Source organism: Chlorocebus sabaeus, chromosome 6 (assembly GCF_047675955.1).
Source record: "Chlorocebus sabaeus isolate Y175 chromosome 6, mChlSab1.0.hap1, whole genome shotgun sequence".
In the NCBI taxonomy this organism is placed as follows: Eukaryota; Metazoa; Chordata; class Mammalia; order Primates; family Cercopithecidae; genus Chlorocebus; species Chlorocebus sabaeus.
Window position 1 is genome coordinate 5,179,634 of NC_132909.1, and position 24,820 is coordinate 5,204,453.

The 24,820-nt window shown below is 48.3% G+C and overlaps 1 protein-coding gene across 5 annotated transcripts in view; it reads left to right on the forward strand.

Annotated features, from left to right (window-relative positions):
* Positions 1 to 3,951: 3,951 nt before the first annotated feature.
* The window catches only part of ZNF160 (zinc finger protein 160), a 38,915-nt gene continuing 18,046 nt past the window's right edge, over positions 3,952 to 24,820 (forward strand). Inside the window, exons 1-4 of one of the 5 annotated variants that reach the window (XM_007997906.3) lie at positions 3,952 to 4,213; positions 17,257 to 17,341; positions 17,447 to 17,571; positions 23,103 to 23,162. In XM_007997906.3, the coding sequence (XP_007996097.3) occupies positions 23,148 to 23,162 (15 nt within the window). In that variant the 5' untranslated portion in view covers positions 3,952 to 4,213; positions 17,257 to 17,341; positions 17,447 to 17,571; positions 23,103 to 23,147. Of the gene's footprint in view, positions 4,214 to 17,256; positions 17,572 to 23,102; positions 23,163 to 24,820 lie in introns of all 5 variants that reach the window. The other 4 variants (XM_037991436.2, XM_073016013.1, XM_007997907.3 and 1 more) reach the window with 4 other exon arrangements.

Here is a 24,820-nt window from a genome sequence, read left to right on the forward strand (position 1 = left end):
TAAAAAAAACACAAACTAGCCGGGCGAGGTGGCGGGTGCCTGTAGTCCCAGCTACTCAGGAGGCTGAGGCAGGAGAATGGCGTGAACCCGGGAAGCGGAGCTTACAGTGAGCTGAGATCCGACCACTGCACTCCAGCCTGGGCGACAGAGCGAGACTCCGTCTCAAAAAAAAAAAAAAAAAAAAAAAACAAAACGGAAAATACCCTAAAATGTTTTAAATGTGGGGGATAAGGATAAAAATAGCACTGTGTTTTTTTGTCCTTAGAGTGTTCAGTGTCATTTGAAAAAAGTAATTATTGTTTATGACCTTCCTTTTAAAAATTAACATACACAATGTGAATTTTGTTTTGTTTTGGTAGATAAAGTAGAAATTATATATTCACCCTGATAACGTTGTTAGGAATTTTAACTTGTGACCACTTTATAGGAACTGCAATGAACTCCTTTTAAGGTTTAGTTTCAGTATTGACAGTGATAATGCCAAACACTGAAGTATTTGTTTATATTCCAAGGTTTATTTTCAACTTTAGTAAAATTGCTTTGTTATTTTTTATGAGTTTTACTAGGCTTCTGTAGTCAACCACCTTGCTGAGGTCACTCCAGCACTGCTACTTTTGTCTTGTACATTTCCATGTATTATAAATGAACTTGGCTTTTTATGTAATCAGCAGTTTTGTTGATGACACCTTAGTACTCATAGTTTTAAATTTGCGATACGTGGAACTGTTGTGTCAGGGAATATCTATTGATTTGTGTGTTTTAGTGTAACATTTCCTTCTCTAGTGCAGAGGGTATGGCTCAGCAGGAGTTTCTCCAAAACCTACACAAACTCCAGAACTTTTTAAATGGTCTTTTTTTTTCTTTTTTTGGAGACAGACTCTTGGTCTCTTGCCCAGTAGAGTGCAGTGGTGCAATCCTGGCTTACTGTAGCCTTAACTTCCTGGGCTCAAGTGATCCTCCCACCCCAGCTTCCCGAGTAGCTGGGACTAGAGATGCGCACCACCACACTTGGCTAATTTCTGTATTTTTTGTAGAGACAGCGTTTCACCATGTAGACCACGCTGGTCTCAAACTTGTGAGCTCGAGGGATCTGCCTGCCTCGGTCTCCCAAAGTGCTGGGATTGCAGGTGTGAGCCACCATGTACAGCTACAAACTGTTCTTTTTTGAGGGTTTTGATTACTAATTCACTATTCATTAATTCATTCATTCATGGGATGGAGTCTCACTCTGTTGCCAGGCTGGAGTGCAGTGGCACGATCTCGGCTCACTGCAACCTCTGCCTCCTGGTTTCAAGTAATTCTCCTGCCTCAGCCTTCCGAATAGCTGGGACTACAGGAGTGTGCCACCACGCCCAGCTAATTTTTGTATTTTTAGTAGAGACAGGGTTTCACCATGTTGACCAGGATGGTCTCGATCTCTTGACCTCATGTGATCCGCCCGCCTCAACCTCCCAAAGTGCTGGGATTACAGGTTCGAGCTACCGCACCCAGCCTTATTTATTTATTATTATTTATTTATTTGAGACAGAGTCTTGTTCTGTCAACCAAGCTGGAGTGCAGTGGCACAATCTCGGCTCACTGCAGCCTCTGCCTCCCTGCTTCAAGCAATTCTCCTGCCTCAGCTTCCTGAGTAGCTGGGATTACAGGCCTGCACCACTACGCCCGGCTAATTTTTGTATTTTTAGTAGAGACGCGGTTTGGCCATGTTGGCCAGCCTGGTCTCAGACTCCTGACCTCATATCCGCTCGCCTCGGCCTCCCAAAGTGCAGGGATTGCAGGCATGAGCCACCATGCCCAACCCTCTGAACCATTATTTGTCAGTGTAATTTGGAACAACTTTTCCTTAACAACACCCCTCCTATGAGTAGGCTTTTTTTTTTTTTTGGAAAGAGAGACAGGTTCTCACTCTGTTGCCCAGACTGGAGTGCAGTGTCGGGATCATAGTTCACTGCAGCCTCAAACTCCTGCGCTCAAGCAATCTTCCTGAGTAGATGGGACTATAGGTATGTGCCACCATGCCCAGCTAATTTTAAAAAATTTTCTGTAGAGATGGGAGTCTTGCTATGTTGCCCAAACTGGTCTTGAACTCCATGATGAGCCAGGCTCACACCTGTAATCCCAACACTTGGGCAGGTCGAGGCAGGAGGATCAGTTGAGGCTAGAAGTTCAAGACCTGCCTGGGCAACATAGTGAGAATCCACCTCTGCAAAAAGTAAAAAAATTAGTAAAGTGTGGTGGTGCAAATCCATAGTCCCAGCTACTTGGGAGGCTGAGGTAGGAGGATCACTTGATTCCAGAGTTGAAGGCTGCAGTGAGCTATGGTCTTGACACTGCACTCTAGCCTGGGCAACACAGCAGGATGCTCTCTCAAAAAATAAATAGACCGGGCACAGTGGCTCACGCCTGTAATCCCAGCACTTTGGGAGGCCAAGGTGTGGGGGGATCCCTCGAGTTCAGGAGTTCAAGGCTAGCCTGAGCAACATAGCAAAACCCCATCTCTACAAAAAGTACAAAAATTAACTAGGCCTGGTGACGTGTGCCTGTAGTCTCAGCTACTGGGGAGATTGAGGTGGGAGGACTGCCTGAGCCTGGTAGATGAAAAGTTGCAGTGAACAGAGATGATGCCACTGCACTCACCCAGAGTTGGACAGAGCAAGACTCTCTCCAATAAATACATAACATAACATAACATAACATAACATAACATAACATAACATAACATTTCCCTGAATAACTGTAGTCATACCAAATGCTCATCCACAGCCCCGTAACTTGTGCTTGCGCTTTCTAGCCTTGTTTACTCCTCCATATATGAAAAAAAAAATGCTTGTTAGTTTGTGTCTCTTGGACATTTTCAGATCTCGTAATTGGAACATTCTTTCTATTGCAACAGTCCTTTTGAATAAAATCTTTCCTTCTCTAAGTCTGAATTTGTCATTTACAGTGGTAAACGTCTTAATTGTTCTGAGATAAATTATGTATATTATCTTTTTGTGGCAAAGGGCTTAATATATATTCAGTAGGTGAAAGTGGTTCCTGGGGCCAGGCATGGTGGCTCACGCCTGTAATCCCAGCACTTTGGGAGGCTGAGGCGGGTGGATCACTTGAGGTCAGGAGTTCGAGACCAGCCTGAGCAACATGGTGAAACTTCATCTCTACTAAAGGACGTGGTGGAGGGCGCCTGTAATCCCAGCTACTCGGGAGGCTGAGGCAGGAGAATTACTTGAACCCGGGAGACCGAGGTTGCAGTGAGCAGAGAGCATGCCACTGCAGTCCATCCTGGGTGAGAGAGCACGACTCCAGCTCAAAAAAAAAAAAAAAAAATGTATAGGCGTTTAAGGTTGTCATCTCGTACGGAATAGAATAGTAAGTATTAAAAAAGGGCAACGCAATTTATATATATATTTTAAAAGTTATTGCTAATTTCAGGGCTTTTAAATTACTTAATTTTAATCGCAGAAACTTTCCAGGATGCCATCACCGCTCCGTGTCGACCCACATTCCCAGACTCCTGGGCTGCTTCAGCGTCAATAACATTACTGGGTAAAAGCGCTAGCCAAAAATGGTTTCAACATAAACCGTTTCCATTCTAAGAGGAAAGCAGTTTGGTTTCCAAAATAAGCTACACAACTGTGCCTTTAACTTGAAACCTTTTGAAACACCTACGCCGTTCTACATGACACTACAGACTAAAGGCTCTGGGCGCTGGGCGCTGGGCGCTGGGCAGTGGGCGTCACACGAAATCGCAGACCCTAGCGTGTCCCGTCCCGGCCAGCCCCACCTCTCCCCGGAGACCCTCCCTGGCGGTCCCTCCCCGCGGTTCCTCCCCGCCCTTCCCCGGTGGCTCCTCCCCGGCCCGCCCCCGGGTCCCTCCCACTCGGCCACTCCCCGCCCTTCCCCACTGGCTCCTCCTAGTTCCTTCCCTGGGGTCTCTGCCCCGGGGCCCCTGCCCCAGCCCCAGCCCGGCTCTCTCAACGCCCCGCCCTTTTCCGGTTCCGCCCACCTCGGACCCCGCCCCAGGCCACTGGGTCGCTTCCCTCCGCGCAGTTGCCCCCAGACCCGGAAGTGGATCGTGCGGAGCAAGCATCACACCATGGCGTATGAGTGTTCCTCTGTGTAGAGTCAACCTGCGCCTCGCCGTCCCCCGTTCGCACACCCGATGACCGGGGGTTGCTACGGACTTAAAATCTCCGCACCGCACCCTCCACCTCAGGTAAATAGGCCTTGCGGTGTGGGCCCGGAGACGCTTCCTTTTGGGTTAAAGTCGCCCTGAGGCTGGTCCCTGCCCTCGGTCTTTCTGCCTCGGGCCAAGTAAACATGGCCTTTCCCGGTTTTTTAAACGTTTAAGCTGGATTTTCCTGCTTAAAATCCTTTACTGACGCTTCCTCCCGCCCCGCATCGCTTAAAGTCCTCACCGCCTGCCCTGGGCGCCTCCCAGCCTCGCCCTCGTCGGCCCCTGGAGCGCAGCGCCGCAGCCCCAGTCCCGGGGAGGCCGCGCCTCTGCTTGATCCTGGAATCCTGCAGATCCCACCCCTGTCCTAAGGCGTCGTCACCCCCCACCTCCCTCCTCCTCGTACCGGGCCCTGCTGCTCCCCAGACCTCCCCTTCGCAGTCACCGCTTCCCTTGAGCCCTTGTTGGGGAGGTGCCCGGGGCCTGTCCTGTGATACCCCGTGTTTTTGCCTGCCCAGCTCCACCCCCTGGAAAATGTACTCCTCCGACATGCAGACATCTTACTCCAAACCCTCCAGTGAATGTGTGGCCCCAGGGAATCAGGAGAGAGACAAAGAGCGACTGAGAGGAGATGGAAAAACCAAGAAAGAGGAAAAGAAAAATGAGGGAGACCTATAAACAGATAGCAAAGTGGAGGATGGGTGAGGGATTTGCAAAGAGACAGAGTGAAAGAAGCAGTCAAGAAAGTAGCAGGGGCAGAAAAGCAATTGGCGAAATGTAGAGAAAAGCTTGATGTCCAGAGATGAGGGACCACAAGATAAGGAGACGGACAGCAAAGAAGGAGCCTCCTCAGACAGAGAGTGAGGGAGAGGCGAAGAGATTGGGAGCCAGGGCAGACAGAGCAGCGTGGTGCTGGGACAGCAGGAGGGGACAGCCGGTGACAAGGCGAGCAGAGGGAGGACTACAACACGGGGAGGCCTCGGTCTGGGAGTGCCAGATAGCGAGGATAAGCGGGTGTAAGAGGGAAGAGGGAATTTAACAGGGAGAGCAGAGGAGGCGCAGAGATGGGGTAAGAAAGAAGCAGAAATAGTTGGAGACTGGGACGATGAAAAGATTGGAAAGAAAGCGCCACAAGAGTTGCAACAAATTGCAAGAATGGAGTAGAACAGATATAAGGGGGGAAAACAAAGAAGGGAGAAACAGCAGAAGAAAAAGCCACAAAATCAGCAGAATTCTAGGGGGAAAATAAAAGGGGGAAAAGAAGGGCTGGAGAGACAGGGTGAAAGTGAGAGGTACAAAATGGGGGGAGAGGAACACATAGTTACAGAGAGGGGCGCCCTGGGGCCAGATGAGAGGTAAGTTGAGACTGGATATGACAATTTGATTTCTCTATTTATAATGTATTACATTTAAATTGTAACCTTACTGTTTCAATTCTCCGTGTAGGGAAGAGAATTACAAAGCTCTGTAAAAGGCTTGTGCATTTTATAATTATGGCATCAGAGGCTAGCTTTCATTTGCCCATGCTGTTCAGCCACTGGGCGGTGACTTGCCTCGTTCAGTTGTGGGTCTCCCTCTTCCTGTTTCCTAGGATGGAGCAGGGTGTGGGGCAGTGAAGAGGGGCAAGGCGTGACTGACTGTGTCACTGTCTGGTGCCTTGTATTTACCTTTCATCTCATAGTTCATGTTGAAGGTTGAGATAAAGCTTATCGAATTCAGTCTCTTTTTTTTTTTTTTTTTTTGAGACAGAGTCTCGCTGTATCGCCCAGGCTGGAGTGCAGTGGCCGGATCTCAGCTCACTGCAAGCTCCGCCTCCCGGGTTTTTACGCCATTCTCCTGCCTCAGCCTCCCGAGTAGCCGGGACCACAGGCGCCCGCCACCTCGCCCGGCTAGTTTTTTGTATTTTTTAGTAGAGACGGGGTTTCACCGTGTTAGCCAGGATGGTCTCGAACTCCTGACCTCGTGATCCGCCCATCTCGGCCTCCCAAAGTGCTGGGATTACAGGCTTGAGCCACCGCGCCCGGCCATTCAGTCTCTTTTTCTATATGTAATTATTGCTGAAGTAAGCTTTTGTGGAATTCTGTATCGGCTCATGTCATTCTTTTCTAAATGTGATACATTTTCAATTTTTTCCCTTTGTAGAATTCCATATATAGTTAAATAATATATACATATTAAATAATATATATATATTCAAAATGGTTTCCATTCGAAGTTAATTGTGTTGAGTTCAGATTGAGTTCTGCATGCTTTCTACTCTTTATCACATATTGGAAATACTCTTTGGTAGTCAGTAGGTAATTTTATTCATATTTACTTATTTATTTATTTATTTATTTTTTTTGACGGAGTCTCGCTCTGTCACCCAGGCTGGAGTGCAGTGGCACGATCTTGGCTCACTGGAAGCTCCGCCTCCCGGATTCACGCCATTCTCCTGTCTCAGCCTCCCTGAGTAGCGGGGACTACAGGCACCTGCCGCCACCCGGGCTAATTTTTTGTATTTTCGGTAGAGACGGGGTTTCACCCTGTTGACCAGGATGGTCACGATCTCCTGACCTCGTGATCCACCCGCCTCGGCCTCCCAAAGTGCTGGGATTACAGGCATGAGCCACCGCGCCCGGCCTATTTATTTATTTTTGAGACAGAGTCTGTCTCTGTCACGTGGGCTGGAGGGCAGTGGCATGATCTCAGCTCACTGCAACCCGTGTCTCCCAGGTTCAAGCAATTCTCCTGCCTCAGGCTCCCGAGTAGCTGGGGTTACAGGTGTGCGCCACCATGCCTGGCTAATTTTTTGTATTTTTAGTAGAGACAGGATTTCACCATGTTGGCCAGGCTGCTCTGGACCTCCTGACCTCAAGTGATCCGCCTGTCTTGGCCTCCCAAAGTTCTGGGATTACAGGCGCGAGCCACCGCGCCCGGCCCTTATTTATTTATTTATTTTGAGATGGAGTCTTACTCTGTCGCCCTGGCTGGAGTGCACTGGTGTGACCTTGGCTCACTGCCACCTCCACCTCCCAGGTTCAAGCAATTCTCCTGCCTCAGCCTCCCAAGTAGCTGGGATTCAGGCACCTGCCACCACACCTGGCTAATTTTTGTATTTTTAGTAGAGATAGGGTTTCTTTATATTGGCCAGGCTGGTTTCGAACTCCTAATCTCAAGTGATCCCTCCCAAAGTGCTGGGATTACAGGCGTGAGCCACTGCACCGGCCATCAGTAAGAATTTTAGATGGTGTCAACGTGTATTTGGTAAAGATATCAATGACCCCTCCTTTTTTTTTTTAACCTTAACATGAGAACCTATTAACTAATTTTGTTTTTATTTTTTATTTTTTTTTGAGACGGAGTCTCGCTCCATCGCCATTTTTTGTATTTTTAGCAGAGACAGGATTTCACCATGTTAGCCACGATGGTCTCAATCTCCTGACCTCGTGATCCACCCGCCTCAGCCTCCCAAAGTGCTGGGATTACAGGCGTGAGCCACTGTGCCCGGCCAACTAATTTGTTACTAGTCTGTTTTCTTTAATCTGTTAAAATAATGACCTGTGAGCTATTAAGTGGATGTCCCCCTCAGTCCCTTTTGTCAGTTCTATTTTCTGTAAATGTGGAAGGATGGGCCGGATTGACTCAAAACCTTATTCCAGCAGAGCGTATGTGTTCATGAAAAATTTGCTGAGAGAGTTCATTTCTACAGCCGACAGTCTTTCACTGTTTCCAACACCAATAGCCATGTTTTCACAGTTCTGCGTTTCATAAGTATGTTGTGTGTTTCTGGAAAAGAGGAATTAAATGTTTGGGTTCAGTGTGATCAAGCCGTGAAGGAGAAGTTTCTTTTGCCCAGGTATATGAAAGAAGATCCTGGAATTTTCCAGGGGAGGTGTGAGAAAGTCTAGTATTACCTATTGGCCCTTTGAGGCTGTCATAGAGTCAGATACATCTTCTAATTCAACTTCGATGACTTGGTGAAATGTCTACCCCTCTAGCCCTCAGTAAACCCACCTGCAACATGAAGGTGAGAGACTCAGTCAATATACCTCAGTCTGAGCAACACTGACCCCCTTAATGTTTGGCAAAATTGGGTGTCCATCTGTGTTTTGCAGTTCTTCTAGGAAGTGGGGAGTGCCCACTGCAATTAAAAATTTAAATGGGACTCAGTCCTTTAAAATTTAAAACAAAACAAAACTAAAACCACAAGGACGGAAGCCAGGGCATAAACGCAGAGTCAGACCATCTTCAGAGGCCTTTCTCTGCATTAGAGTTATGGCTAAATCTAAAGCAGTCATGGCAGTCCCTGGCAGGGAACCCTCCACCGGCTTCCCGTGTTCCCCAGGACAAAAGGCCAACTCCTCACTGTGGCTCCACAGCCCTGTGTCCAGGGCCCCTGCCAGTGTCCAGCCTCCTCCTGGGAGCTTGCCCTCCTCTCATGACTCCCTCTGCCCTGGTCACATTTGCTTTTCTCTTTTCCCAAACACCAAAACCTTTCCTGTCTCAGTCTTTGCCCCTCCTCTTACCCTGTGTCCCCAAATCATCACAGCTCTGTCCCTTTCTTCTCCTTCGGGTCTAGCCTCAGAGCTGTCTCCTGCCCCCTTGCACCCCCATCTGAAGTTTTCTCCGCATCACTGTCTATCACGTTACTCAGGTTTCACTGTCTCCGCGTCCACCACCACATCGGACGCTTTTCTGCGTGGATTATTTTGAGTGTTTTGTGTCTCCTCCCGTTGGAGGACGCGGTCTCTATCTTGGCCACAGGACGACTCTAGCACCTTCTCCGGGGTTGCGATTCAGATGCTGGGGCTGGGGTCGGGCTGAGGAGTCCTCAGGGAAGACCAAAAGGATAGGGCGGGTAGTGAGGATGGTCCCATATTCTGGAAATTTCATCTGTAATTGGTCTAAACCTCCTGTGGCTATTTATTCCAGTCTATATAAGAGCAGAAGGCATGGCCGGGCACGATAGCTCACGCCTGTAATCCCAGCACTTTGAGAGGCTGAGGCGGGCGGATCACTAAGTCAAGAGATCGAGACTGTCCTGGCTAACACGGTGAAACCCTGTCTCTACTAAAAATACAAAATATTAGCCGGCCTGGTGGCAGGCGCCTGTAGTCCCAGCTACTCGGGAGGCTGAGGCAGGAGAATGGCGTGAACCTGGGAGGCGGAGCTTGCAGTGAGCCGAGATCGCGCTGCTACACTCCAGCCTGGGTGCCAGAGCAAGACTCCATCTCAAAAAAAAAAAAAAGAGAGCAGAAGGCCTCACTGAGGCCTGAAAAGCCCCACAGACCCTGTGTCCTCAGCCAGTGCCGAGGCGTCCCCACTGCCTTACTCCAGCTCCCAGGTCTCCCACACTGCACATCACCAGGGCCCAGTGGCCATCCTGGGCAGGGGCTTTGCCTTCCAGCAGGTGATGTCCTCAGAGTCAGGGGTCCTGGATTCCCTTCAGGAAGGGCAGCGAGAAGTTCAGAAGCTAAATGGGCCATGAAGAAGGCACTCCCTAAACAGCAGGGGAATTTTGCAGGTGACTGTGAGTAGAGAGACAGCGGGACAATGGCAGCCTCTCGTGAGATCTGGGGCCTCTCTTTTTCTTGGACATCCTCCATCAGCTCAGTCCGGCCAATCTTTACCTGCCTTTAACCTGGACTCCATGGTGTCCCCAAATCGCTGGCAACTCCTTCCAGCAGGGCCAACTTCTAGAATCTACACTCGAGGCACACTGTCCTGCAAATAGCAGTTGGTGTCCATTCCTGCCACATCGCTTGTGTCCAGAGGCCTTTCGATCCAGTGTGCTCCTCAGGCTGGAAGAGAAGTAGAAAAATGGGGCAAGTGAAGGAGTACTTAGAGGTGTCAAGTGAGGCATGGAAGCAAGGCTGAGCCTCTGGAGGAGCTGGATGAATGCCGCATGCACCCAGCCCATGCGTGGCTGCGGGCTCACGGGGTGTGTGGCACACTTGGAAAGAAGTCTTAGGTCTGGCTAAGTGGATTTTGGGGTGGTTGTGGGGCTGCAGGATCATTTTGTAACGCCCTGATGTCTCAGCTCAGGTTACCTGGGAAACAGATGCTGACACAGAGATTTGCACGCAGGAGTTTAATTGGGAAACTCATCACAGTGAAGAGGACTGAAGGCCGTGGCATCATGCAGAGAAACATCCTGAAGTGTACTTAGAACCAAGGCCTAAGCTGAGCCCATAGGGAGTTTCAGCCGCAGGAGGATGGGTACCTTGGCCTGAGGGTGTGGATCCCAGAGCTGCTCCACAGCATCCGCTCCACAGGGTGATTTCTGCAGAGGCTTTGGGAAGTGCAGAAACCCTCCTGAAACCCATAGAGGAAAGATAGGAGGAATCTCAGATTATTTTCTGGGTTGCCTTTGGCATTCGGGGTATTTTCAGTTGCAGGTCAATAGACTTTCAGTTGCGTTTCTGAGGATGAAATGATCTTTTGGAGTGTTTCCTTTTATGGTGCTGGAGTCTAATTGGGGCATTGCATCATGAGAGACATCTCTGTTTTATTGGTAGGTTTTAGTGGTATTTCCATGTGGGGTGGAGTCACTATGAGTAGAAATACGTTTTCCTGGGTCAGCGAGTCCCTGGGGTGATTGTGTATATTATTCCATGAGTTTCTGGGGCTTGTGAGATTGCATAACAGGGCTTCTGGATCTTTATGAAGTATCTGGGGAATGTGGGATCTTTATGAAGTATATGAGGAGTGTGGGAGTTTATAAGCATGTCTGGGTCCAAAAGGGCAACGCAGGGCCTAAGAATCAGGCGCAGATGGCTTTCATTAGGGAGGGTTTGTTGTGGGGGCGTCTGTGGGTGTGACTCAAGAGGGGGTGGTTGTCGGGGTCCCAGAGCAGGGGAAAGATTTCTCCAAGAATCAGGGCGAAACAGCACACTGAGCTGCAGCCCCAAGGCTTCCACTGGGACTGTCCTTGGGAAGATAGAGCTGCCACATTCTTGCTGCCAGGCCAGTGGCCTCTCCCTGTTTATTCCAAGATCACAGAGTCACAGGGCAGCTGGGGAGCTGAGGGGCAAGGTCCTTGAGACCGGCTGTGGAACACAGATCTTTCTCCAGTGCAGAGGGGCCACGGGGCCCTGGGAAGAGAGTTGGAGGATTACAGCCCTGGTCGTGGTAGGGAGACTCAGGAACCAGAGGGAGGAAGAGCTGTGTTCATCCCCACAGGGTGCCCCTCTGCTCAGGAATTTGTGCAATAGAATGGGGTGAGCTAATGGGGTCACATTTAGGGAAAGGAGTCTTTTTTTTTTTTTTGAGACGGAGTCTCGCTCTGTCGCCCAGGGTGGAGTGCAGTGGCCGGATCTCAGCTCACTGCAAGCTCCGCCTCCCGGGTTCACGCCATTCTCCTGCCTCAGCCTCCCGAGCAACTGGGACTACAGGCGCCCGCCACCTCGCCCAGCTAGTTTTTTTTTTGTATTTTTTAGTGGAGACGGGGTTTCACCATGTTAGCCCATGTTGGGATGGTCTCGATCTCCTGACCTCGTGATCCGCCCATCTCGGCCTCCCAAAGTGCTGGGATTACAGGCTTGAGCCACCGCGCCCGGCCGGAAAGGAGTCTTTCTGTCCGCCCAACACACATCTCACCCTATGCACACACTTCTCCCTTTCCCCATTGTCCTCTCTAAGACGGGCAACTAGTGCTCCCCCAGGCAGGTGATTGAGGAAGAGGAGGGGTTGGTCTGTTTGTGTCTCTCCTTTCTTCCCTCCCTCAAGTCTTCTGCCTGCCTTTCTGCTGCTCCGTTCAGACTCTCACTTCTGCATGTCTGCGGTCAGTTTGTCCCACACAAGACCCAAGGATTGGGGTCGGAATAGTATTCAAGCCAACATCATTGGCAAGTGAGAGATCTTAGACCCCAGGACCTTTTTTCTGTGTAGGGGTCTGGGCACAGAGAGGTCTCTCTTCTTTTTGCAGAGTTGAGGGTCTTTTATTGGCCAGGTGGGTCTGCTCAGCCTCAGACAGCGATCCCCTAGTCAGCCGGATGTGTTTCGGGGTGAACTTATGCTTGCCCTTCCACCTGTTGGGCAAGCAGAGTGTCTCCATGAAGGATCCTTGGCTCTGCCCCTCAGCTGGTCCTGCTCAGCTCTCTTCTCACAATAAAGACCACCCCGAGGACAAACAAGTCCCCTGCATACATCAGTCTCCCAATGTGAAGGCCATAAAAATGGCCTAATCATTCATTCATTCATTCATTCATTCATTCATTCATTCATTTTGAGACGGAGTCTCGTTCTGTCTCCCAGGCTGGAGTGCAGTGGTGCGATGTCAGCTGACTGCAACATCTGTCTCCCGGGTTCAAGCAGTTCTCCTGCCTCAGCCTCCCGAGTAGCTGGGTCTACAGACATGAGCCACCGCTCCCGGGTCATTTTTTTGTATTTTTAGTAGAGACGGAGTTTCACCATGTTGGTCAGGCTGGTCTTGAACTCCTGACTTCATATGATCCGCCCACCTCAGCATCCCAAAGTGCTGGGATTACAAGCATAAGTCACCGCGCCTGGCCATATGTCATTTATTTTAAATTATTTACTTATTTACTTATTTAATTTTTACTACACCCCCATTTTAGCAATACTAATATTTCATTTAATGTTGCTATTATTATTTACTGTTATTGAGACAGAGGCTTTGTGTTAGACACTGATCTCATGTAACGGGATTCTTTTATAATTGTGCTTAGGATTCCACGGGAGATGAGTGAATAAACGACTGAAGAGGGTGCATAAACAGACAATTTATATATTCATTAGATTAAGGCATTTTGTATTCCTCATCCGTTATGCAAAGCAAAGACTAGACACTGGAGTTCTCTCTCAGGAGAACAAACCAGCAGACAGCTGGGAAGCACACCAGCCACCAACTGGGAGTATTAAAAAGAGCAGTCCAGTCTCCAAATCAAGCAGGGGGTTCAAATCATAGAAAAGTTGCAGAGCCACCGGGTCTCAGAGTTTCCCACGGGAACCCTGGGACTCGCTACCAATCCCATGGGCGCGCCTGGAGATTTTAACGTCTGGTGGGATGGTGGATTCCGAGTGTGGCTGGACGGGGCTGGAGTGTCCTGAAAGGCAGGTTTGAATGCTCTCCTGCAGGTGAGAAAACTGGAAACGGATTCTGGGTCGGGGCTGTGGCCAGCGAGGGGCGGGTCTTGGATAGTGGTGAGAGGCCAGGTAGGGAGGGTGAGGTGGGGTCTGGGCAATGGGAAAGGGGTGGAAGAGGGTCGGGTGGGATGGTGGAAATGCTGTGGGGCGGGGCCTGGGCAGTGGGGAGGAGGCTGGGTGGGAGGGTGGAAGCCGCCGTGGGGGCGGGGCCTGGGCATTGGGAAGGGGTGGGGTGGGAAGGGTAGAAGCCACTGTGGGGGCGGGACCTGGACAGTGGCAAGGAACTAGGGTGGGCAGGGTGGAAGCCACCGTGGGATGGGGTCTGGGCCGTGGGAAAGGGGTGGAAGAGGGTCGGGTAGGAGGGTGGAACTACTGTGGGTGCGGGGCCTGGACAGTGGGGAGGGGGCGGGGTGAGAACGGTGGAAGCCGCCCTGGGGTGGGGTCTGGGCAATGGGAAAGGGGTGGAAGAGGGTGGGATGGGAGGGTGGAAGCTGCTATGGTGCGGTCTAGGCTGTGGGAACCGGGCAGGGCCAGGAAAGGAGCGGGTCTGGGCTCTCTCCTCCTTTGGGCCGCAGGTCATTTTCTCTCCACTAGGACTGGATCAGCAGCATTGCACTGCTAAAAGAAAATTTCAGCTAATTGAAATTAGGCGGGGATGCTTCCTGCTTATTTTCAGTTAATAAGTGGGGATGCTTCCGGCTTATTTTCGGTTCAGGGTTGCTTCCTGCTTATTTTCAGTTAATACAGCATTTCAAACAATTTAAGGCAAAAGAACAGAATTGTACTGAGCCACTTAATTGAAGGCTAAGATTTATTTACTCTTACATTGAAAACGATTTAAGTGAAAAACTCATTTTGTTTGCAGGTGGAGACGGGCATCCTACCTTTAAGAGGATCACAACTCATTTTAGCTCAAGGTACCAGGAGGGGTGCAGGGGCATCAGCGGATGGTCCCTGTGGGGCCGTGGTTTCACCCTGGAACTGGCAATTAGACCTTAATTAATCCAGGACCTGATTTGTCTGTTTGGAGGATGAAACGAAGGTGAAATTTCTACTTGTGCTGTGTTCAGTTTCATGGTGACAACAATTAGAACATCGTTTCCATTTCTGGATGGAAGAGAGAAACTCTAGGCTTAGGTCCAAGGACGTTTCAAGGGCCCTGGACCAGGGTGTGTGGAGGAAGGATGTCTGGTAATTTAGGTCGCCAACCATTCCCTTAAACATAAAGAATACTTAAAATAGAGGAATTATAGGGGAAATCTCAGAGATAAATTTCTGGGTTACCTTTGGTATCTTGGAGTATTTTGTGTTGTAGATCAAGAAGCTTTCAGATGCATTTTGGAAGATAAAATGATAGTTTGGAGTGTTACCTTGTATGATATCAGGGTCTCATTGGGGCATGTGCATCACTAATGCCTTGTTTCCTTACATTTCAGTTGTTGATCTGTTACACAACTGTAAGGGATTTTAGATGTATATGGCTTTGAAATAAACTTGGTGCATCTCATTTTTTCAATTAGCTGAAATTTTCTTTTAGCAGTTAATGATGTATCTTATGTGTGACAGGAATAGTCAGTACACCCACACTGAAGACCGAGTGCCCTGCAAAGCTGTTTTCTTTTGTTTTTTGAGACGGGCTCTGTCGCCCAGGCTGGAGTGGCATGATCATAGCTCACTGCAATCTCAAACTCACTTCAGCCTCCTGAATAGCTGGGACTATAGACATACATGACCACACCTGGATAATTTCTAAATTTTTTTGTATAGATGGGGTCTTACTATGTTGCCCAGGCTGGATTCAGTGCCTCTCAAAGGCCAAGGTACCAGGGAAAGTTTAAAGTTTGTCATATTCCGCCGGGCGCGGTGGCTCAAGCCTGTAATCCCAGCACTTAGGGAGGCCGAGACGGGCGGATCACGAGGTCAGGAGATCGAGACCACCCTGGCTAACACGGTGAAACCCCGTCTCTACTAAAAAATACAAAAAACTAGCCGGGCGAGGTGGCGGGCGCCTGTAGTCCCAGCTACTCCGGAGGCTGAGGCAGGAGAATGGCGTGAACCCGGGAGGTGGAGCTTGCAGTGAGCTGAGATCCAGCCACTGCACTCCAGCCCGGGCTACAGAGCAAGACTCCGTCTCAAAAATAAATAAATAAATAAATAAGTTTGTCATATTCCAATTTTCAAATATATGTGTATTCATTATTTTTGAGTTTCACTTGTTATGTGTTGACAATGTAGAAGCTGATTTTGACCCTGTAATCCTAGCAAATAGCAAAGGTTGAGCCTCCCCCACCATTCTTTGTTCGTTTTTTTTTTTTTTTTTTTTTTTTTTTGGAAAGGAAGTCTTGCACTGTCGCCCAGGCTGGAGTGCAGAGGCACGATCTCGGCTCGCTGCAACCTCTGCCTCCCGGGTTCAAGTGATTCTCCTGCCTCAGCCTCCCTAGTAGCTGGGATAACAGGCGCTGCCACTGCAGCTGGCTAATTTTTGTATTTTTAATAGAGACGAGGTTTCACCATGTTGGCCAGGCTTGTCTTGAACTCCTGACCTCAAGTGATCCACCTGCCTTAACCTCCCAAAGTGAAGTGCTGGGATTACAGGCATGAACCACTGTGCCCAGCCGGAAATATCCTTTTTCAGTCTCTTGTGAATATGTTGGTTTTGCTTCAATGAAAATTTTATAAGCATTTAAACTCTGCATATAGAAAATGGATTCATGGCTTTCACCTATAATCAGATTCACCCCTACTATTCTCAGTTTAATGAAAAGATCCAAAATCAAATCATTTCTTTGCTTGGAATCATGGAAGTCCATGCTGAAACTGCTTTCTTGGCAACACAGGTACTTAACAATATTGCATAACACAGAGCAGTCTACCTTGCAAAAGTCGCCAAATCCCGGACACCATATCTTTTGAAACTGTGTAGATATAGTTGTTAAATATGCTATTTTTCCTATCTAAACAATTGTATTTTCAATAAATCACCACTTTTCCATTGATGAAATCTTCCACATGTAGGGAGGTGAGAGGCAAACATACTTCAAAGTAGAGGTAAATTCACAGATGTTTACATAAAATTCTTGCTAGTAGATACGATGTCATTTAATATTTGATCATCTAGTTTTACTTTGTATAGGGTTCATATGAAGGAGAATAGCCAGCGGGGCATGGTAACTCACGCCTGTAATCCCAGCACTCTGGGAGGCCAAGGCAGATAGATCACTTGAGGTCAGGAGTTTGAGACCACCCTGGCCAATGTGAAACCCTGTCTCCACTAAAAATACAAAAAAAATTAGCTGGGTGTAGTGGTGTGCGCCTGTAATCCTGGTTATTTGGGAGGCTGAGACAGGAGAATTGCTTGAACCCAGGAGGCAGAGGTTGCAATGAGCCAAGATTGCGCCATTGCACTCCAGCCTGGGCGACAGAGACTTTGTCTCAAAAAAAAAAGAGAATACCCTATCAAATACGCTTAAAATCTTGCAAAATTAATTACCCTTCAGGTGAATATAAATGCACATGTTTTCTGAAGATGATTTTACAGGCTTTTTTTCTACAACAGATTAAAATAAGTACTTAGAAAACAATTTTTATTTAAAAATTGTAATCTGTTTTTTTGTTTCTCTTCTATTTTTTCACGTACTTTCAGAATGCATGTAAAGTGAATTTCAAATTACACTATATGTAGAAATTATTGACATAAGCATATTATGATGACAAAGTTTATCTCAAATGTATTTGAGGCTGTGTCATCTCAAGAATGGAATGAGATAAAGGAAGAACAATGGAATTTGTTTCTATTTGTAAAAAGTTACTGCTTTTTAAAAAGCAAGTTATTGACCTAACTAATCATAGGCCTCAGCCCTGCTCCAGAACCAAGGTTGACACTGTCCTTCCTGGGTGGGTGGGGAATAGAAATGGAAAAGAGGTTCTGCTGGTCAGCATGAAATTGTACACTCCCCGCTAAGCTCAAGTTTTGCATTTCATGTTCTGTATTGCAGAAACATTCCTGGATCCGAACACTGCCCCCTCGACGACCTAGAGAGATCCTAGCTCCCAGCCCACTGAGTGGCTTCAGCCTCACCGGTAGGTCTCTCCTCCAAAGCTCTGGAAACAGACTCCTGGGAGCAAGACGAAGGGAAGCGCAGGTGTTGCTGCCTTTCCCCAAGCCCTCCCCTCTTCATCCCTCAGGCATCTCCCAACTGCTGGCCCCTCTGCATGAGGCGCCCTCCTAGGCCCCGCCTGCAGGGAACCCAGCTCTTCTTACAGATTCCTGCAGCCTCTAGAAGCTGATACTTGGAGTGAAGGCGTCACACGTGAGTTTCCCTCTGTTTAGGTTAAACTTGGGCTCCCCAGGCTCCTGCACATCCATACTTGATTTCCAGGAGTCCTCAGAGACATACATACACGTGTGTGTGTGTGTGTGTGTGTGTGTGTGTGTGTGTATATATATATATAAAAAAATTAAGATAGGGTCTGGCTCTGTAGCCCAGACTGGGGTACTGTGGCGCGATTGTAGTTCACTGCAGCCTGGACCCCCTGGGCTCAAGTGATCCTCCCATCTCAGCCTCCTGAGTAGCTGGGACTGCCGGTGTGTACCACCACGTTTAAATAATTTTTTAAATATATATATTTAGTAGAGAGGAGGTCTCACTGTGTTGCCTGAGCTGGTCTCGAACTCCTGGGCTCAAGTGATCCTCCTGCTTCGACTGGAATTACAGCCCACAAAGTGCTGGGATTACAGACGTGAGCCATCACTCTGGGTCCTATAGACCTTAATATCCCCTCATGGCTCTCTTATCCCCAAGTAAATTCAGAGATGTCCATGAGAGGTCAGGGGTCACTTCCCATTGAACCACACAGGCTGGTCCTGCTTGCAGTATTTCTGCCTTCAGGCCGTGTAGACACCTTTCACGCCATTTCCTGCTTAAAACTCTTTACTCACTTCCCACCCTGTGCCTTGTAAAGTCCTCACCCGTGAGGTGCATTCACCCTTTGGATCCCCTAAGCCTCACCCTTCATTGTGTCTGCACCGCAGCACCGCAGCTCCAGTGCAAGAGTCCTCGCCCTGGTCCTGGGATTCCACAGATCCACCCCTCCTCTGAGACACCTGCCCATCTTGCTCTCATTGAGCCTTGCCCTCCGCCCCACAGGCCTCCCCCTCATAAGCATGGCTTCCTCTGACCCAGCGTTGAAGGAGGTGACTCGGGCCTGTCTGTTCACCTCCAGTGTTCTTTTGTCCCAGATTCTACTCCACTAGAACGTGTGCTTTCAGTAGGTGGGCATCTTATTCCATCCCCTTCCCTGTAAATATGTGGCCAAAGGGGATCAGGAGAGAGACGGGATCAGGAGAAAGACAGGAGAAAGAGAGAGAAAGAGAGAGGAAATAGAGAAACTGAGAAGGAGTGGAAAGGATGGGTGAGAACCATGAACAGATGGCAACGCAGAGGATGGGTGGGGAATTTGCAGACAGACACAGAGTGAAAGACAAAGCTGAGAAAGTGTGGGGCAGGGAGCAACTGGAGAAATGTAGAGAAAAGCTGCGTCTCCAGAGAGATGAAGACAGCAAGATAGGGAGAGGGGCAGAAACGGGGAGGCTCCTCAGACAGAGTGGGGGAGAGGAGGAGGGATTTGGAGCCAGGGCAGACAGCAGTGTGGTGCTGGGACAGCAACATGGGACAGCTGGTGACAAGGAGAGCATAGGGAGAACCACAGCATGGGGAGGCTTGGGATCTGGGGGTGCCAGAGAATGGGGACAAGGGGTGTAACAGGGAAGAGGGGATTTAATAGGGGGAGCAGACGGGGAGCACACATGAGGGAAGAAAGAGGCAGAGATATGTGGAGATTGGGACTGGGACATTGAAAAGATTGGGCAGAGAGGAATAAGAGGTGGAAGAAGGTGTAGGAATGGAGCAGAACAGGCGGAAGAGAAGGAAAGGAGGGAAGGGGAGAAAGAGCAGGAGAGGAGGGGGGCTCAAAATGAGGAGCAGAAACCTGGGAGGAAACAGAGAAAAAAAGCCAGAGAGAGAGGTGAGGATGAGATATGTACGGAATGAGAGGGAAACACACAGGAAGGAAGAAGGAGGGGACCTTGGCTCAGGTGAGTGGTGAGTTGATTGAATATGGGTAACTTAGTTGTGACATGTTGATTTCTGTCTTTATAATCGAACAGGTTTTAAATATGCTTAAAATACACAGATAAAGATGAGATTTGCAAAACTCTTGTCTATAAGGCTATGCATTTTATAATTATGGCATCAGAGGTTAGCTTCCACTTACAACCTTTTCAGCCAGAGGGCAGTGACTTGACTCATTCATTTGTGGGCCACCCTTTTCCTCCCTTTCCCTGGGATGGGGTTGGGTAGAGGTGAGAACATGAGTTAATGTAATACTGATTACATAATATTTAGTATTATATGATGCTGACTATAGTCAATATAATAGCGTACAGTCAATATAATAGTGAACACGCAACACGGAAAACTCATCACCAAAATGTGGAGGAACTTCTTCCCACCGGCAATGCATTTTCCATCCTACAGTTACTGGGTGACCTTATAGTTCAACTCAATTCTGACACTGTCCAACTAGAATTAGGATCAGATGCTGTTTACTGGTTGGTCAGTTCCACAGGGCTGCCCCCACTTCAAATGCCAGTCACAAGTCACAGGTTGGGACCTGAATTTCTGGGCGACCAACTGTAAATTGGGGATTCACTTGACCCCCCTCCTCAGGTTGTAGTAATCTGCCACAGTCACTCACTGAACTCAGGAAAACACTTGGTTTACTCATTTGTTATAAAGTATGTTGCAAAGGACACAGATGAACAGCCAGATGGAAAAGCTGTGCTGGCTAGTTATTCAAACCCAAGGAAAGTGTTAGGGAAGCACATCGATCAGGTCAGTCAGAGCGTACAGCATATGAAGTGAGGGCAGCCTTGTGCGACTGAGCTCTCAAGCTGTGGTGTCTGATTCTGTTTTGTAGACAGTGTCAGAATTGAGGAAAACGGCAGGACTCCCTACCTGGGACTCCCTATCTGGGAGTCTGCTGGAGAACCTGCCATTGTGGGGAAAATGACACACATTTTGGTGACTAGAGGTGAAACGTTGTGTTGAGTGTCAGAGTAGTATGAACAATTTTTTTCCTCTCTGAACAGATCTCCAATGTGTAATAAAGCCTTTTTTTCTTCTACTTTTCCATCTTTAAGACAAAAAATACTCTCAACTACATTTCCCTCTGTAATAAGTACCTTTTTATGCTCTATTTAAGAGCATAATATACTAAAAACTAGTTTTACTTTGTCTTCAATTCTTTTTTTTTTTTTTTTAATAAAAATATAGAGACAGGATCTTGCTGTGTTGGCCAGGCTGGTCTCAAACTCCTGGGCTCAAGTAGTCTTTCTACCTCAACCTCCCATAGTACTGGGATTACAAGCGTGAGCCATGTGCGGCCACTTTGTCTTCAATTCTTGCTTCAACCTTTGAATTATTGCTTGAATCTAGCTTTCACATCCAGCATTCCACTGATTCTTCCTTTTTCAGTCATCAGTGACCTCCCCATTCCTAAAAGCCATCATTCATGTCTTGTCCTCATCTTTTTCTTCCTATCGGTAGCATGTAGCACAGCCAATCACTTCCTCTTCTGTTGTCTTGGCTTTTATGACACCCCGTTAACCTTTACATATCTATTCAATCTTCTTGCCACTCTGATCACTTTCTGCTTTCCTCTTCTCTTCTGGTGTCTCCAGAACTTCCTGTTCTCTGAATGTGTGAGTGCTCATGGCTCAGTCCTTACACCTGTTCTTGTCTCCTTCCACACCCACTGCCTTTCCTTACTGTCTCATCTCATGGCTTTATGTCCCACCTATTAATACACGGCTCCATGTCCCCTGCAAACCCCTCTCTGAGGTCTAAAATCCTGTGTCCAGTTGTCTCCAAAACTCTCTGCAGGAATATCCCAACAGGCATCTCCATCTTCATATGTCTAAAAGTGACTTCCTGGCTGGGTGCGCTGGCTCACACCTGTAATCCCAAGCACTTTGGGAGGCCGAGGCAGGCAGATCACCTGAGGCCAGGAGTTTGAGACCAGCCTGGCCAACATGGCCAAACCCTGTCTCTACTAAAAATACAAAAAATTAGCCAGGCGTGGTGGAGGGCGCCTGTCATCCCAGCTACTCAGGAGGCTGAGGCAGGAAAATCGCTTGAACCCGGGAGGCAGAGGCTGCAGTGAGCCAAGATTATGCCAGTGCACTCCAGCCTGGGCAACAACAGTGAAACTCCATCTCAAAAATTAATAAATAAATAAATTAATTAATTAAATAAAAGTGACAGCCGGGCGCGGTGGCTCAAGCCTGTAGTCCCAGCACTTTGGGAGGCCGAGACGGGTGCATCACAAGGTCAGGAGATCGAGACTATCCTGGCTAACACGGTGAAAACCCGTCTCTACTAAAAAATACAAAAACCTAGCCGGGCGAGGTGGCGGGCGCCTGTAGTCCCAGCTACTCTGGAGGCTGAGACAGGAGAATGGCATAAACCTGGGAGGCGGAGCTTGCAGTGAGCTGAGATCCGGCCACTGCACTCCAGCCTGGGCAACAGAGCCAGACTCCGTCTCAAAAAAAAAAAAAAAAAAAGTGACTTCCCAAACTCCTCCAAACATGTCCACCCCCTGCAGTCCTGCACATCTCAGCTGAGGGCAACCCTGTACTTCCTGGGGCTCAGCTGAACTTCTGGTCATGTGTAAAATATGGAAGATACTACGTTGTAAGTGTGTTACTTTGTAAAATAAGGAAAAAATTATGCATTTACTTAAAACAGGTGAGGAAATACATGGTTTCATAAATTCTTTTGACGTATGGGAGAAAGAATGTGTGAAGACCTCTCCCTGTGTGATCTGCTCCCTCAGGACCTCTCAGACTTCATCTCCTTCCTGTGTCCGCCCCGCCCCCTCTGCTCCAGCCACACAGGCCCCTTTCCTTTTCCTGGAGCCAAGGTTGTGCCTGCCTTAAGGCTTCCATGTGGGCTGGCCCTCTGCCTAGAACTCTCTGGCCTCTCAGCTGCAAGTGACAAGCAGCCTTTCTTCCTGAGGTCTTTCTTCTGACATCACTTTCTCCGTGGAAACCTTTGTGATGTCCCGCAGCCTCCCATTTGACATGGCAGCCCCACCTTCACCCCCACCTCTGGTCCATGTTGCCTGTTCGGTGTGATTCTTTTTGCTCCTTCAATATCCAGTCTGGATCCTGGTGAGAACAAGTCCCCAACAGAAGAGCAGAGGCAGAAGGTGGGGCTGTGCTGGGCTCGCCCCCGCAGTGCAGCTCAACCCTGGCTTCACGTTAGAGTGCCCAGGCGTTTTGCAGAAACATCTCTTGTACCCCCTTGACATATTTTCATTTCAGTGTTTTAGAGCCCAGCCGAGTAATATTTAAAGTTGACTCTGTTCTATAGCCAGCATAGTACCCATCCTGTCTTTTGTTTCTGAAGGCTGAGCTCAGCCTGGGATCCACAGAGAGGTGAAGGGGCTGTGTTCTGCATGGGGTTTGCTCAGGGCTGGGTCTGTGCCCTAAAGGGAAGCTCAGTCCAGCCCAGCTCCCCGCTGCTGCAGCATGTGTGGGCTTCTCCAGGAGGAGAGCAGGTTCTGAAGAAAGGGGTCGGAAAGTCACTTCTTCCTGTAGGAGTTTCTCGTCCCTGTATTCCCCCAGTGCAGTGGGGCGCAGAGGACCATCTTTCCATAGGGTGAGATCTTCTGTGCGTGTGACTGTGGCACATGAAGGGGATGTATAGATTCTCAGCCCTAAGCAGCATATTTTGGAGATTCAGTATTGACTTCTAAAGACTCTTTTATGTTACCCAAGGAAGAAGTCTGGAAGAAGAGGAAGAGGAAAGAAAAGGAGTCAGGAATGGCCCTTACTCAGGTAAAGTGATATTCCTGGTGAATTGTTCTTTTATTTCTTCCTGAAATGCCTGGTATTGCCATTGCGAATCTTCTGAGTCTGAAGCGTCCTGCCTGACAGGTTTGCTCACACTCACCCATGCCTTCCCTCAGTCCCTCTCATCTCGCTTAGATTCCGTCTCATCGGGACCCAGTGACATGGACTTGGGAAGAGGCGGCACTGGGCATGGTCCTGGGAAGGGCTCACACCCAGACGTGGATGGAGACAGGGTGAGGGTCCCGTGGTGTCAGGGCTGTTGGGCAGCAGGGATTGTTGAGGGGTCACATCTGGATGCACCGTCAGCTCTCTGTGTAAACCATGATAACAGAAGCTGCCCATGAAGTCAGGTATTACTGTGCACAAGCACCTGCTCACTGGCGTAGAGTAAGAACACTAAGAGGAAAGCTTTCCTGCCTCATCTTTAGTGCATTTGAAGCCGAACAAGTAGTCATTGTGTTTCCGACTCCAAACTCGTGAAGACTGGGAACGGAATGGAAAATTTAGATGCTGACATTGGAGATAGATGCTTCTTTCATTCCATCTTCCAGTTTAATGTATGACATCAACATAAATGTGTAACAACACGAGATTCATTAAACTAGTCTCAGAAACTCTATCCCATGGAGACTGTGATGCTCTTACAAGAAGCTTTGTCCGTCGGGTATTGCAGGTGAGAATGGTGTATGAGCAGAACAACCTTGCCGTTAGAGAGACTGGAACTGTATTTTTGTTTTACCGGTTATGAGTCAACATTTCGTTTCTTTTATTTTAAACATGGCCTCATGTATATATTTGTTTTATAGTGAAACAATACATTTATGCACCAAGAGGTAAAGCATCCCTTTTCCTGTCCAGCCTTCTACCCTCCCTCACATCTCAGTGGGAAGCCACGGTTCTCAGTTGTGTGGGAAGGGTCAGTGCAAGTCCTGTAGAAATGTATTTTGACATCATTATGAGATTTCAACAAATTCCTCAGTGAATGTTTGGTTGTGATATGTTAACCTGCAAGTTTTGAACATTGACATGTTTTCGTGTTAGGAAGCAGGAGCTCACTTTTCTACATCCTTGTCGGAGCATTCTGGGAATGAAGACAGGTGGATCTTTTAACTTTCTCACTTTTATGAAGAATACCACACAGGGTGCTGCATGGTGGCTCACACCTGTAATCCCAGCACTTGTGGAGGCCAGGGTGGGAGGATCATTTGAGCCCCAGAGATTGAGGCTACAGTGAGCCATGATAGCACCACTGCACTTCAGCCTGAGTGACAGAACCAGACCTTGTCTCAAAGAGAAGAAAAAAGGTGCCACCCTGGCTGCCTGTGACCGTGCCGACTTCACTACAGATCATGGAGGGTTCCTCCGGGCTTGGCAATTGGAAGAGTGATCTCTTCTAGGATGGTGCATTGCCCGTGTTGCTAGATCTGGCAAGATTCTATCCCTATCCCAGGTGCAGAGGCGGCCTCTCGCACCAGTACCACGTTAGATTTCCCCCTCATTAAGCAAACTTGCCACTGTGTTCATTTTATGTTATGAAAATCTGGAGATAATGCACCCCATTGCATTTTCATTTTCTTATTCCTTGTGAGTCTGAGTGGGTTGCATTACTTTGTAGATGTGTATATATGAAATGAATTTTTATA